Source organism: Mustela putorius, unplaced genomic scaffold (assembly GCF_011764305.1).
Source record: "Mustela putorius furo isolate JIRA1106 unplaced genomic scaffold, ASM1176430v1.1 tig00000744_pilon_pilon_pilon, whole genome shotgun sequence".
Classification (NCBI taxonomy): Eukaryota; Metazoa; Chordata; class Mammalia; order Carnivora; family Mustelidae; genus Mustela; species Mustela putorius.
Genome location: NW_025421465.1, coordinates 7,670 through 24,498, shown reverse-complemented (window position 1 = coordinate 24,498; position 16,829 = coordinate 7,670). Strand labels below are relative to the sequence as shown.

Below are 16,829 nucleotides of genomic sequence, written 5' to 3'. Positions count from 1 at the left end.
TTGCAAAATGATCACCACAATAACTCTAGTTAACATCCATCCCCATACACAATTACAATTTTTTTCCTGTGATGAAGACTTTTTGAAGATATACTCTCTTAGCAACTTTTAAATATGTGATGTAATATTATCAACTGTATTCACCATGTTGTACATTACATTTTCATGACTTATTTTATAACTGGAAGTTTGTACATTTGAACCCCTTCACTCATTTCACCACTCCCTGCCCTCTGCCTCTGGCAACCACCAATCTGTTTTCTGCATCTATGAGATTTTTTTCTTTTCTTTTCTTTTCTTTTAGAGAGAGAGAGAGAGCATGCATGTCAGCACACGTTAGCAGTGGGGGAAGGGGAAAAGGAGAGGGAGAGAGAAAATCTTTTTTACTTCTTTATTTTAATTTTAATTAACATATAATGTATTATTTGTTTCAGGGGTACAGGTCTGTGATTCATCTTTAGCAATTCACAGTGCTCACCATAGCACATACCCTCCCCAGAGTCCATTACCCAGCCACCCCATTCCTTCCACCCCCTTCCACTCCAGCAACCCTCAGTTTGTTTCCTGAGATTAAGAGTCTCTTATGGTTTATCTCCCTCCCTGCCTTTGTCTTATTTCATTTTTCCTTCCCTTCCCCTATCATTCTCTGTCTTGTCTCTCGAATTCCTTATCTCAGTGAGATCTTATGATAATTGTTTTTCTCTGATTATTCCACTTTACATAATAACCTCTAGTTCCATCCATGTCATGGCAAATGGCAAGTTTTCATTTTTGATGGCTGTATAATATTCCATTGTATATAGATACCACATCTTTATCCATTCTCCTGTTGATGGACATCTAGGTTCTTCCTATAGTTTGGGTATTGTGGACATTGCTGCTATAAATAGTGGGGTGGATGTGCCCCTTTGGATCACTACATTTGTGTCTTTGAAGTAAATACCTGGTAGTGCAATTGCTGGGTCATAGGGTAGCTCTGGTTTCAACTTTTTGAGGGACCTCCATACTGTTTTCCAGAGTGGGTGCACCAGATTGCATTCCCACCAACAGTGCAGGAGGGTTCTCTTGAGAGAAAGAATCTTAAGCAGGCTGCACACCCAGCACAGAGCCCAATGTGGGGTTGTTCTTACAACCCTGAGATCATGACCTGAGTTGAAATCAAGAGTTGGATGCTTAACTGACTGAGCCACCCAGGCACCCAGAGTTTTTTTCCCCCTTTAAGTTCCTCATATAAGTGATATCATATGGTATTTGTTTTTCTCTGATTTATTTCACTTAGCATAGTGCCCTCAAGGTCCACTCATGTTGTTGTAGATGGCAAGATTTCATTCCGTTTAATGACTGGATAGTATTTTGTTGTATATATATACTAGATCTTCTTTTTCCGTTCATCCATAGATGGACCAGCTAGGTTGTTTCAGTGTTGTGGCTATTGCAAATAATGCTGCAGTGAACATAAGTGTACTTATATCTTTTTGAATTATTATTTTTGTTTTTTTAAAGATTTTATTTATTTATATGAGAGGTTAAACATTTATATTTGTTGCTACTGGCAGTCAGAAACCAGTATGGGTCTTGAGTGTAGAAAGGACAGGATTTCCCGGAGTACAGCCAGGCTTCAGTAAATTCGTTTATGACTTCCAGCCTATGGCCTCTGATTTTTTTTCCTTCCTTTTTTGCTTGAAGGTGGCAGAAAAGTAGCAGTGGATAAGGCTGCGCTCTTTTGCGCCAAACTAAATGTCTAGCATCCGCAGCTACAGTGTGTTGCTAACAAAGGCAGAGGTAGCTCTCTGGCTCCCAGAGCTTAACTCCAAACTCTCCCTCACAGCCATGTCCATGTCTACACGTACTTAAGGGTTCCTAAGCAGCTCTCACTACTGCTTGAGGAGCAATACAGAAAAGGCAATGTAGAGAAGCTGAGCACAGGATGGGAAATAATGGGATTCAGAGTCAGACAGAGCTGTATTCGAGTTCTTGATTCAACAAGTTAGATTCCCTGAACCCCAGTTTCCCAGTCTGTAAAAGGAACCATATGGTGCTCACTCAGAGTTTTTGAGACTATTAAATGAGATGCTGAATTTCATGCCCCTCACATGACTTTTCTTTTTTTTCCTTTTTTTAAAATTTTTTGTTTCTTTTCAGCGTAACAGTATTCATTGTTTTTGCACCACACCCAGTGCTACATGCAATCTGTGCCCTCTCTAATACCCACGACCTGGTTCCCCCAACCTCCCACCCCGCACCCCTTCAAAACCCTCAGATTGTTTTTCAGAGTCCATAGTCTCACATGATTCTTTATATGGAAAACCCAAAAGAATCCACCCCCAAACTACTAGCACTCATACAGCAATTGAGCAATGTGGCAGGATACAAAGTCAATGTACAGAAATCAGTGCCTTTCTTATACATTAACAATGAAAATACAGAAAGGGAAATTAGGGAATCAATTCCATTTACTATAGCACCAAGAACCATAAGATACCTGGGAATAAACCTAACCAAAGAGGTAAAGGATCTGTACTCAAGGAACTACAGAACACTCATGAAAGAAATTGAAGAAGACACAAATAGATGGAAGACCATTCCATGCTCTTGGATCATAAGAATAAACATTGTTAAAATGTCTATACTGCCTAGAGCAATCTATACTTTTAATGCCATTCTGATCAAAATTCCACCAGTATTCTTCAAAGAGCGGGAGCAAATAATCCTAAAATTTGTATGGACCCTGAATCGCTAAGGAAATGTTGAAAAACAAAAATAAAGCTGGGGGCATCACCTTACCTGATTTCAAGCTTTATTACAAAGCTGTGATCACCAAGACAGCATGGTACTGGCATAAAAACAGACACATAGACCAGTGGAACAGAGTAGAGAGCCCAGATATGGACCCTCAACTCTATGGGCAAATAATCTTCGACAAAACAGGAAAAAATATCCAGTGGAAAAAGGACAGTCTCTTCAATAAATGGTGCTGGGAAAACTGGGCAGCTATATGTAGAAGAATGAAACTCGACCATTCTTTTACACCATACACAAAGATAAACTCAAAATGGATAGTGTAGTGTACTATTAATGAGGGTAGATTTAGTGATTCATCAGTTGCGTGTAACACCCAGTGCTCATCACAAGTTCCCTCTTTTTTTAAAAATTTTTATTTATTTGTTTAATTTCTTTTCAGTGTTCCAGAATTCATTTTTGATGCACCACACCCAGTGCTCCATGCAATACATGCCCTCCATAATACCCACCACCAGATTCACCCAACCTCCCACCCCCTGCCCCTTCAAAACCCTCAGATTGTTTTTCAGAGTCCATAGTCTCTCATTGTTCATCTCCCCCTCCAATTTCCCCCAACTCCCTTCTCCTCTCCATCTCCCCTTATCCTCCGTGTTATTCCTTATGCTCCACAAAAAAGTGATGGATATTAAGGAAGGCACGTATTGTGATGAGCACTGGGTGTTATGTGCAACTAATGAATCACTGAGCCCTATGTCAAAAACTAATGATGTACTGTACATTGACTAACTGAACATAAACAAATAAACAAACACACAACAACAAACAAACAAACAAACAAACAAAAAACCCGAAGAGTCAGATGCTCAACCGACAGAGCCACCCAGATGCTCTTCAGTGTCTATGCTCTTAACCACTGGACTATGCAGTCCCTTAAACATTCCCTAACTATTTCAGTTCCTACTTTCCTCTTTGTTTCTTCCTTTTCTACTGAGCTATCTTGTGCCTTTAGCCATTGATAAGTGTCTCTCGTGTTTTTTTTTCTAGTTTAATTCTCATTATAGAATTAAAAAGTAGATATTATTATTCCCATTTTCAGATTATTAAATTGAGAATCAGAGGGATAGATTAACTTCTGTGGGGCCACAGAGCATAGGGTTGGATCATAGAGCTAACTCAGAAGTGATGCTCTTTCTGTCCTAGCTCATCCATTTAGCACCTATGTTTTATTCTTGTCCTGTCCTTCCTTCCCCTTACTAGTCTGTCACTGTAGTTGGGGCCTCCAAATCAGAGCAACGGGTCCTGACTTTATTTAGGAAACATGAAATGTCTCCCCTCAGTTCTTAAGGGTGTTTTAAGAAGAGAATGACCTCTGCCAGACAGTTTACAGCCTGTGGCTTCTACCATAGACCCATCAAGCTCCTGTGACAAAGATGCTTATAGGACTGGAGAAAGCCCCATAAGTTGTCGGAGAGCAGGCTGCCTGGAACCACAGTTCTCCTCATCTCCCTCAGAGCTGGTGGAGATGATCCCTCCTGACACATAGTGCAGCATATCAGCTCATTGTGGGCAAAGGAGAATAATGTGGTATGGGGCAAGGTATGGGAAGCCAGGAATGGGGAACTACTAGAGAAGAATCTTTATATAAAGATGTGGACAGAGAAAAAGTAGTGTGGTATGTGAAAAAGTCTTAATTGAAGAATGGTAAGATTTGGGCTCTGGTGTCAGATTGCCATGAAACTTTTCTTGGGGGTCTTGGGAAAATCACTTCATTCTTGAGAGTCTCTGTTTCTTCATCTGATAAATGGGAAGATGAACCCCTGCTTTCAATAGAAGAGCTTTTGTAAAGAAAACAAAAACAAAAACAAGAGACTGTGGACTTAAAGGCACTGTAACAAGTTTGTGAAATAGTGCAAAGTTGTTTGTTTTAAATTCCTGTAGGAACTTGGCTTCCCTATCACAGAACAGGTCCCCACAAGTCCTGGCACTCAGATCCACAGACTTCCCTGATAACAGAGTTGCCTCTCTTTCCAAAAATGACCTTGATAAACAGAAGCTCTTGGCACTTGTATAACATGACTTAGTCTATTCTCTGGGTTTTTCAGTCTGATCACTAATTCCCAGAAGTGGAAAGAAAAGTCCAGGTCAGTTTTTAAGAAAGACAAAGTTGACAGCTATGTCCAGGGTTTCATTTTAGAATCATCCAATCCTGATTACCCATAACACCTCCCAAAGTGACTAAAGCTTTCTGGAATTCCATCAGATATTTTCTCTTTGACTCAGGAAAATTTCCCTGAAAGGAAACACTCTTGACTATTTAAAACATTCAGTTTGTTTTTTGTTTTGGGGCTATTTTTCCCCCCTGTGGCTAGGTTTCATAAAGGGAGGAGAGAGTCCACGAAGATATATAGCATGTCTGAGGATGGCATAAGGAAGAGGCACTATAAAGGGAAAGAAAAAGAAAAAAAAAGAAGACTAAGGGAGTCAAAGACAGACTTCACAAAATGCACAATACTGTGTAAAGGATCCAATTTGAGAAAGATGGTTATCCCTCCAGAAATTTCAGAGAGCAATTCCTGTGAAGGAATTACCTGAGTGGCTCAGAAATTGCAGTGTGGGTGTGTGCAGTCTTGAGCGAGGAGACTCAGCTTCTTGTGGGCCTCTGACTGGATTGGAATGGGCTGGGCTGGACACTTCCTTCGTCCCTCAGGCAGCATGTATTGTCATGTCTTCTTTTGACAGTAGCATAGAGCTATCTACTCGGGGAAGACGGGAAGTTGCCCAGCATAGCAGAAAGGAAGGCATTGGGAAGGAGTTGAAGGGAGAGGGCAGCCAGCCTCATGGTGGTGCTTCTGCTGGTCAGGGGCAGGAAGGCATGCCTAGGAAATGCACTGGGAGATTTTATCACATGCTTCTGCATGACTCCATGGTTCTCACTAGCACCGAGCCCCAAGTGTGTCATTGTCCAAATCTGAGACCGTCCCTGGGGATTGGGACCCAAGAGGCAGTGCTTCCAGTATTAGCATTAGTGACTCCTGTGGCGTGGCAGGTGATCCTGAGAGTGGTCAGGACTTGGGAGATCATCCTGGACATGGAGTTCTCTGTCATGTGCTCCAAAATTTGACTCTAAGAAGTCCTTGAAGATGTAGCCTGTTATTTTTACATTTCATTGAAGTGAAAAATATTTTGCAGTGAAACACGTATCAAGTGAAAAGTGAGAGTCTTGTTTCCCATCTTCCCCATTCCTCTCCAGGAGTAATCGCTGTTCATATTTTTGACATGGACTCACCCAGACACTTTTCTATGCACAAATATACATGTATAATTTTATTTTTACAAAAAATAGGGCCATTTGTTCTGGAGCTTTCTTTGTTTCTCTCATCAATATATCACAGATCTCCTCTGTCACCATCAAACCTACCCCATAGGGCACCTGGGTGGCTCAGTGGGTTAAAGCCTCTGCCTTTGGCTCAGTTCATGATCTCAGGGTCCTGGGATCAAGCCCTGTATCAGGCTCTCTGCTCAAGGGGGGAGCGCTTCTTCCTCTCTCTCTGCCTGCCTCTCTGCCTACTTGTGATCTCTGTCTGTCAAATAAATACATAAATAAATTCTTTTTTTTTAAAGATTTTATTTATTTATCAGAGACAGAGGGAGAGAGAGCGAGCGAGCACAGGCAGACAGAGAGGCAGGCAGAGACAGAGGGAGAAGCAGGCTCCCTGCCGAGCAAGGAGCCCGATGTGGGACTCGATCCCAGGACCCTGGGATCGTGACCTGAGCCGAAGGCAGCTGCTTAACCAACTGAGCCACCCAGGCGTCCCTAAATAAATTCTTTAAAAAAAAACCTACCTTGTTATTTTAAAGTATTTAGTGCCTATTGGATGTTCCACAAGTTATAGACCATCATTCCTCATGCGATGTATCTCCTTTCTTGGGGGCGGGCTATCACAAAAGCAATGCTATATGGATATTCTTTTACAGATATCTTTGTTTGCACATATTTTTCTAGGAATGGAAATGCTTTATGAAAGTATATGTGCATTTTTTTTTACTTTCCTGTAGCTTGATGTTTATTTTTTAAAATTTTTAAAATTTTTAATTTATTTTCAGAAAAACAGTATTTATTATTTTTTCACCACACCCAGTGCCCCATGCAATCCGTGCCCTCTATAATACCCACCACCTGGTACCCCAACCTCCACCCCCCCGCCACTTCAAACCCCTCAGATTGTTTTTCAGAGTCCATAGTCTATCATGATTCACTTCCCCCTTCCAATTTACCCCAACTCCCTTCTCCTCTCTAACACCCCTTGTCCTCCATGATATTTGTTATGCTCCACAAATAAGTGAAACCATATGATAATTGACTCTCTCTGCTTGACTGATTTCACTCAGCATAATCTCTTCCAGTCCCGTCCATGTTGCTACAAAAGTTGGGTATTCATCCTTTCTGATGAAGGCATAATACTCCATAGTGTATATGGACCACATCTTCCTTATCCATTCATCCGTTGAAGGGCATCTTGGTTCTTTCCATAGTTTGGCGACTGTGGCCATTGCTGCTATAAACATTGGGGTACAGATGGCCCTTCTTTTCACGACATCTGTATCCTTGGGGTAAATACCCAGGAGTGCAATGGCAGGGTCATAGGGAAGCTCTATTTTTAATTTCCTCAGGAATCTCCACACTGTTCTCCAAAGTAGCTGCACCAACTTGCATTCCCACCAACAGTGGAAGAGGGTTCCCCTTTCTCCACATCCTCTCCAACACATATTGTTTCCTGTTTTGTTAATTTTGGCCATTCTAACTGGTGTAAGGTGATATCTCAATGAAGTTTTAATTTGAATCTCCCTGAGGGCTAATGATGGTGAACATTTTTTCATGTGTCTGATAGCCATTTGTATGTCTTGATTGGAGAAGTGTCTCTTCATATCTTCTTCCCATTTTTTGATATGTTTGCCCTTTTCATGTGTGTTGAGTTTGAGGAGTTCATTATCAATCCTGGATATCAACCTTTTGTCTGTACTGTCATTTGCAAATATCTTCTCCCATTCCGTGGGTTGCCTCTTTGTTTTCTTGACTGTTTCCTTTGCTGTGCAGAAGCTTTTGATTTTGATGAAGTCCCAAAAGTTTATTTTCTCTTTTGTTTCCTTTGCCTTTGGAGACATATCTTGAAAGAAGTTGCTATGGCTGATATCGAAGAGATTACTGCCTATGTTCTCCTCTAGGATTCTGATGATTTCCTGTCTCACATTGAGGTCTTTTATCCATTTTGAGTTTATCTTTGTGTACGGTGTAAAAGAATGGTCGAGTTTCATTCTTCTATATATAGCTGTCCAGTTTTCCCAGCACCATTTATTGAAGAGACTGTCTTTTTTCCACTGTATATTTTTTCCTGTTTTGTCGAAGATTATTTGCCCATAGAGTTGAGGGTCCATATCTGGGCTCTCTACTCTGTTCCACTGGTCTATGTGTCTGTTTTTATGCCAGTACCATGCTGTCTTGGTGATCACAGCTTTGTAATAAAGCTTGAAATCAGGTAAGGTGATGCCCCCCCAACTTTACTTTTGTTTTTTCAACATTTCCTTAGCGATTCGGGGTCCATACAAATTTTAGGATTATTTGCTCCCGCTCTTTGAAGAATACTGGTGGAATTTTGATCAGAATGGCATTAAAAGTATAGATTGCTCTAGGCAGTATAGACATTTTAACAATGTTTATTCTTATGATCCAAGAGCATGGAATGGTCTTCCATCTATTTGTGTCTTCTTCAATTTCTTTCATGAGTGTTCTGTAGTTCCTTGAGTACAGATCCTTTACCTCTTTGGTTAGGTTTATTCCCAGGTATCTTATGGTTCTTGGTGCTATAGTAAATGGAATTGATTCTCTAATTTCCCTTTCTGTATTTTCATTGTTAGTGTATAAGAAAGCCACTGATTTCTGCACATTGACTTTGTATCCTGCCATGTTGCTCAATTGCTGTATGAGTGCTAGTAGTTTGGGGGTGGAGTCTTTTGGGATTTCCATATAAAGAATCATGTCATCTGTGAAGAGAGAGAGTTTGACTTCTTCCTTGCCAATTTGGATACCTTTTATTTCTCTTTGTTGTCTGATTGCTGTTGCTAGGACTTCTAATACTATGTTGAACAAGAGTGGTGAAAATGGGCATCCTTGTCTTGTTTATTAAGTAAGAGCCATGCAGATGACCTCTCTCTAGGAGACTCTGTGGTATATATGCATTTTTAATTTCAGGTGGCAGCACCAGATTATCCTACAAAAAATTGGAGTCAAATTACTGGGTGTGCTGCAAAAACAATGAATACTGTTACACTGAAAATAAATTAAAAAATATTTTAAAAAGAGCATATGAGAGTGTCCTTTTCCACACAACCTAACAGCACTGTTTGCCAACTTTTTTCTGTCTCTCAGTCTGATGACAGAAAACAAAAACAAAATCAAAAACACCCCACAATCCCTTATTATCATTTTACTTTTTTTCCTAGTTGAAGGAAACTTTTTTTTTGTATTTTTGACCATTTTTATATTTCCCTTTCTGAATTTTCCAAAGAAATCCTTCACCATTTTTTTCTCTGTGATGGTTGTGTTTTTATTATGACTTTGCAGGGGTTATAATGTGCTTAAGAAATATTCTGTTATGTTTTCCTTCCTGATCTGACTCATAACTCTCTGTTCTCAGTATGCGGCTTGGATGGATATTTTCCCTTTTACTTATGCTCTCTTCAGTCTGGGAACACAAATCATTCATTTCCCTAGAAAGAAAGAGAAATGGACCATTCCTATCAACTCTTATGTCCGTCTGCTGCCCAAACATCTTAAACTCACATAGACGCAGATGTTGTTGAAGGCACATAGTTGGCAATCATAATAGGTTACATATGTTGAGTGTTTACTATGAGTCAGACATTCTGTTTAAAGTGCTCAAATGCTTTTATGTCATTTATTCCTCCCAGTGACCAAATGAGCTACTCCCATGTTCATTGTGGCATTAGTCATCATAGCCAAGATATGCAAACAACATAAGTGCTGTTGACAAATGAATGGGTAAAAAAAATGTGGTATATAAACACCCAATGGAATATTACTCAGCCATACAAAAGAAGGTTCATTTGTGACAACATGGATAAAGTTTGGGGCTATTATGCTGAGTGAACAGTCAGGTAGAGAAGACAAATACTATATGATCTTGCTTATATGTCGAAAAAGCCAAACTCATAGAAACCAAGAGTAGAAGGTGATTTCCAGGAGCTGGAATGAGAAGTGGGTTAATGGGGAGAGGTTAGTTGAAAGTATATCCTTCTAGTTATTCAGATGAGTAAGTTGTAGGGATGTAGTGTACAATGTCGTGACTGTAGCTAACAATACTCTTATATATTTTAAGGTTGCTAAGAGCATAGATCTTAAATGTTCTCACCACACACACACACACACACACACACACATGGTAACTGAGACAATGGATGTGTAAGCTAACTTTATTGTGGTAATCATTTCACAATATATATGTATACCAAGCCACCAAATTCTACACCTTAAACTTACACAATATTACAGGTCCATAGTATTTCAATAAAACTGGAAAAATAAACAATAAAAAAACTTAAATGGGGAAAATTAAATTACACCATTTGGGCACAGATGTATATGTCATAAAATTAAAAGAGAAATCAAATAAGTAATTAGCATAAAAGTAGGAATAGTGCGTACTAAGGAGGGCACGTATTGCATGGAGCACTGGGTGTGGTGCATAAACAATGAATCCTGGAACACTGAAAAAATAAAATAAAAAAAAATAGGAATAGTGGTACTTTCATAGGGAAGAGAGGAGCTGCAATTTCACAGAGGTACACAGACAGTTTCTGGAAAGCTGGCAATGATCTATTTCCTCAACAGGTGGTAGATACTTAGGGTTTTGCCTTGTGAGAAATCATCAAACAGTAAAAACAAAAGTTAGAAATTAAAATAAATTTTTAAAAATTTCAAAAAAATTTAAATATTCCAAATAGAACTCATTCACTTAATCATTAATTTCCATATTAATTTCTTCATTCTTTTATTTAGCTAAATCCTATGGGGTATGGTAGTGTTTAAGACAGAGCTCCTCCTTTCATAGAATTTACAGTAAATCATAAGAGATGTTGTGCACTAGACTACAGGCTCTATGAAGTCAGGGGCAAGATGTATTTTTTTCTTCATAGTAGCCCCAATAGCAAGTGTTAGGCACCTATTAGGAACTTCGTACATATTTGTAGAATGAATGGAAGAATAAGTAAAGTAGTTTCTTAGGCAATTACTTGTTAAATATCGTTGAGAAAAGTGCATTGAAAGAGAAACACAGGGAGTTTGGAAAATGTAAATCACAAAGATCTAACCTACCCTTCCTGAGGAAATGATGCTTCAGCTGAGATCTAAGGAATGAGTGAGTGTTAGGGAGAAGAGGAGGAGGAGAAAGCATTTTAGGCAGAAAGAATTTTGAGGGAGATAAAAACGTTCAGACTATAGCAGTGCTTGATCCAAATTATTACAATGAGATAAGATTGCTGCTGTTTAACAAGGGCAAGGAGGTATATGTTTGGAACTTGTGGGATTTACTGGGACACCAGCAGGTGCTCCCATGAATGGATGGAATGAGTTAGACCTGTAATGGGTACTGTAGGCGGGGAACCCTGATTCTGATTGTTCCCTGAGGATCCAAAGCTATGATATAGCACAGGTAATGAGGTCCAGAGTGATAAAGTAAATATTATAGAAGAAAAATGCAGGGATATAGCCCAGGTACAGAGTTTCAGGATGATAATGTAAATATTATAGAAGAAAGCAGGGCATCGCTAAGAGTGAATGTTGTTAGATGAATTCTATGAACAATACGACATAATTGGTAATAAGGCTCCTGTGTTTGTGACACTCGTCTGAGGCTGCCGGAGGTCTCTTCTCCACACAACCTCTGCTTGAAATGCTTAGGGAGGATGTAATTTATACAGGGAAGATAAGAGAAACAAATATTTTAATTGGGAGGCCCCCAGCATTACTGGAATTTAGATCCACTTCAATCCACAGATTCCTTCTGTAGGATAGTTACAAAGACCTTTATTTTTTTCTTTTTTAAATAACTTTTCTATCATGTTATGTTAGTCACCATACAGTACATCATTAGTTCTTGATGGAGTGCTCCATGATTCATTTTTTGTGTGTAATACCCAGTGCTCCATGCAATACATGCCCTCCTTAATAGCCCAGTGATGTGTACGAAGACATTTAAAATTGTAATAATGTTCTGCAACAACAGAGACCTGCACCAAGCGCAGATAACAAGGAAGGGCATGGCCAGTAGAGTCAGAGCACCTGAAGTCAGACCTCAAAGACGCCATTGGACAACCAACCCAGAACAGCAGAAGCTCTGAACATATAGAAGGGAGATCTGGTGGAGGAGATGACATGTTAACTCTAATCTTGAGGCAAACTGCTGCAGTGGGGACTACAGCTTGTCCTACTAACCCTCCTATTATCTTTTTTTAAAAAGGAACATGGCCCTCAGCCACCACTTTAAAGAAGCAGTGACAAGGTATAGTGGACTTAATATGGGGGGCAAGAGGGTCTGAGCAGTGCGAGGGGTAAACAGTAGTAAATGCTCTTGTTGCCTCATCCATGTACCCTCAAGTCTTATCATTGTCCTGATACTGACAGGATGTATGGATTTACCCCACATACTTTCAGATACCAGCATATCCATCTGTCTGAAAGCTATTTCTGGCTGCTGGAGGTGTCCCAGGGTATCCCATGAGTTCCAGATAGACATGCATAGCAGAGAAGAAGTGCTGAGGAATTAATGCTCCCTGGGAAAGCCTTCAGTCTCAGCTGGTGGGAGTTGGGTGGGGTAGTTTAGAAGTATGTGTTCTGTACTGGCTCCAGAGTTCCCCAGCCATAGTAAGGGCCAACTAGGCACGGTGGTAACTCATGTGGTAGTGTCCCTGTATTGTCTACCTTTCCTCTACTGTCTTCGTTCCCCATTTCCTCCTGGTGTTTCCTAGGATCACCTCCCAAAAGAACTGCTTATATTCAAATTCTTGCCTCAGAACCTGTTTCTAAGTGAACCCAAACCAAGATAGATTCCAATATTATGGCTTTAAAACACCTTGTAAAAGGCCTACCTCTCTTCATAAGCACTGGGCCAGGACATTTCAAATCTCTCATTTGATGGTGAATGCTATTTGGCAATAAAATGGCCTAAAATATGCTTGCCAAATTCTGTGTGTCTTATTTTTGGTAAATGTGAACAACTACAACCATTAAAAAGCATATGATTCTGTTGGCTTCATGATTACTCAGCAGGGAGGGGTCAGGCTCACAAGACCTACAATAATGAGAAGAGCAACTTTGAAAACAACAGCAGCTATACAAGGGTTGTGGTTATTTTCTGAGTCCCTTCTACATGTCAGGGATCATGAGAAGCACTTCAGTTATAGCCATTCAGTTATTTACCATTTATCAATATTATTAAAACTTAGTTTTTTACCTCATTATTACATACAAGGTGACTCGGAAATGTTAAATAACTTACTCTAGAGTCTCTGAGACTCTAGATATGTGCTGAGGCTATGATTTTCAGATTGTTGGGGGTGTTTGAGGGAGCTCAAGAAACAGCACCCACTTTCCCAGTTGAGTTCTCAATCAACTACTGAATAAGAAAAGGACACACAGAAGACAGGGGCTATATCGCCACTTTACTCCTGATGAAGTCTAAGTTAGAGACATGACTTGAAGTGAGAACCTAAATATTTTCCTGACCAACCCCAGAAGCGACTATTGCTGGATTTGGGAGGATTCTCAGGAGTATATGAGTGGCCACTTTACCCTTGGAGATACATAGCAGAGCACATGTCCCTGTGAACAGGTTGGTTCTCAGTAAGAAACAGGATTGGCCTGGGCTGAGTGTGCACAAATTTCTGTTCTGGGACAGAATGAGTAAGGTAGCAAACTAGGGCAGTTGTTAGATTAAATAAATCTCATCCACTCGCAGGTACAAGTCAAGCTGGGTGACAAAATATTCCTCCCAACACTAGCACACTCTTCTACCTACATTGAGTCAACCATTGGTGACCCATGTGAAGTGAATATGGAGGAATTAAATAATCATTGGAAGAATTCTCCTTAACACAGTTTCTACCTCCATATTCAGAGACCTCCAAAATATTTACCAGAGAGAGAAATCATGTAGAAGAGCCTTCATAAATAAATAAGAAGACTGGAGACAGGGCTTCCAGAGAGGGAGTGATTGAGGGTTTTCCCAATAGAGAGAAGGGAATTCCTAAGATTAATTAAGATAAATAACAGAACTTAAGATCTGGATTCCATAAACATTTGTGGAGCACTTACTGTGACCCAAGTAAGCTTATATGTTTCTTATTATTTATTACTCTTATGATGTAGTTGTTTTTCCAATTTTACAGATAAAGAAACCAGACCTCAGAAAGGAAGAATGTTCCCCAAATTACATAGTGTGAGAGTGGAAGGCTTTTGGTCTTGATTTGTAACTTCTGACTTCAAGTCTTTAGTTCTTGTCACCATAACACTAAATATTATTGGAACTGGGGTATATGCATATAGGGTTTTGACTAACATAATTCAGTCACTCTATTTTATAAATGTTTCAGGAAACCAAGGCTCAGAGGCAATCAAGTGATTATCCAGCTGTCACACAGTTCATTTCTGGCAAAGCCAACCCTGGAACCCAGGGCTTAAACTATGCCCCATTCTGATGTTTCAATAGAACACTGCCTATTTAAATATGAAGTATCAGGTTACTTCCTTTGTGCTTCTTGCTACCAGACATGATGAATCCTATATTCTTGGGCCAATGACATCTTCCACAGTTCTGTTATAACTTGACCCAAACAAAAATTTTTACTTTCATTGTTGTTTTATATGTATACAAGCCCCCAGGCTTTGGCTTGAGACCAGTAAAAGTAACAAGAGCCATTTTGAGAGGGGATAGTAAACTACTCAGAGCATGGGCATTTCACAGAGACAATCTGAGGTTACTGTTATCACTTGTCCCTCCCTGTCCTTAGATGTCAATCTGTACTTTGTAATACAAACATAAGAAAAAAGAAGTCACATGTTCAGGGAAGCTTCAGTGGTTAGGTCATCAGGAGGCCAATTTCAACTCCCAGATCTGAGTCTTGGAGTCAGGACCACAAGGTCCTGGGAAAGAACATTAGAGTGTTTTTCTTCTGAGTAGTTTTCCCAGAGCCCCCTTCATATCCCTGTTTCTTAGGCTATAGATGAAGGGGTTCAGCATGGGGGTCACCACTGTGTACATTATTGAGAAGACTCTGTCTTTTCCACCTGAGGGGGATGATGGAGGACATAAATAGACCCCAATAGCTGTGCTATAAAACAGAGAGACCACAGAGAGGTGGGAGGTGCAGTTGGAGAAGGCCTTTTGCTTACCCTTTGTGGAATTGATTCTTAGGATGGCCAAAGCAATATAAAAGTAAGATGTAAGGATGCAGATGAAGGGTCCAATTAGCAGTGTTCCTGCCACAAGGATGAGCACCAGGTCATTAACATAAGTACTGGAGCAGGCCAGATTCAGGAGTGGGACCAGATCACAGAAGAAATGGGGGATGATATTGGGGCCACAGAAAGAAAGCCTCATTACCAGGAGGGTATGCACTAGGGCATGGAAGGTAGTGACCATCCATGACCCAGCCACCAACAGGATACACCGTTGGGAGTTCATGGTCATGGCATAATGGAGGGGGTGGCTGATGGCCACATAGCGGTCAAATGCCATCACAGCCAGGAGAAAGTTGTCTAGATCTGCAAATAGGCCAAAGAAATAAAGCTGTGTCAGACACCCACCATAAGAAATCAGTTTACTTCCTGAGCGAATATTATCTAGCATCTTGGGAATTATTGTGGAGATGAAACCAATGTCAGAAAAGGAAAGATTAGCCAGGAAGAGGTACATAGGGTTGTGGAGGTGCTGGTCAGAAACTATGGCCAGGATGATGAGCAGGTTCCCCAGAATGGTGACCAGGTACATGCCCAGGAAAAGCCCGAACAGGAGAGGCTGCTGCTCTGGCTGCTCAGAGAGTCCCATGAGAAGAAATTCATAGATGCTGGTCTGATTTCTTCTGTCCACGTCTGGAATTCTGTATGAAAGAAATTTGTTGTTGTTGTTTTTATTTTTTTTTAATTTATTTTTTATTTTCAGCATAACAGTATTCATTATTTTTGCACCACACCCAGTGCTCCATGCAATCCGTGCCCTCTATAATACCCACCACCTGGTACCCCGACCTCCCACGCCCTGCCCCTTCAAAACGCTCAGATTGTTTTTCAGAGACCATAGTCTCTTATGGTTCACCTCCCCTTCCAATTTCCCCCAACTCCCTTCTCCTCTCTATCTCCCCATGTCCTCCATGCTATTTGTTATGCTCCACAAATAAGTGAAACCATATAATAATTGACTCTCTCTGCTTGACTTATTTCACTCAGCATAATCTCTTCCAGTCCCATCCATGTTACTACAAAAGTTGGGTATTCATCCTTTCTGATGGAGGCATAACACTCCATAGTTTATATGAAAGAAATTTTTATGATAAGTAACAAAAAAGTAAAATAATGCTGTGTGGGAAGTATTTCATATTCCTATTAGAAACATCATGTGGGGGGCGCCTGGGTGGCTCAGTGGGTTAAAGCCTCTGCCTTTGGCTCAGGTCATGATCTCAGGGTCCTGGGATCGAGCCCTGCGTCGGGCTCTCTGCTCAACCGGGAGCTTGCTTCCTCCTCTCTCTCTCTACCTGCCTCTCTGCCTCCTTGTGATTTCTGTTAAATAAATAAATAAATCTTTTAAAAAAAACTGTATATATGCAAAGTATACAGTGTGATGTTTTAATATAAGTATACATTGTAAAATGATGATTTCAGTCACATTAATTCATACATCTTTTGCCTTAGAGAATGTAAATATCCAATTTGGCAGTTACAGTTCTCATGGCAAATGAAATTAATGGAGTTTTTGGCTTATGCATCAGTCTCTTGTGAGTGTGATTGATGTGAGTCAGTC

The 16,829-nt window shown here is 40.3% G+C and overlaps 1 protein-coding gene across 1 annotated transcript; it reads right to left on the bottom strand.

The window, feature by feature from the left end:
- Nucleotides 1-14,969: 14,969 nt before the first annotated feature.
- LOC101680707 (olfactory receptor 1E5-like) lies at nucleotides 14,970-15,912 on the bottom strand (the record flags this gene model as incomplete). Its single annotated transcript, XM_004782110.2, has 1 exon — nucleotides 14,970-15,912. A coding segment is annotated over one exon (943 nt), but the record flags the coding sequence as incomplete, so codon positions are not given.
- Nucleotides 15,913-16,829: the final 917 nt, after the last annotated feature.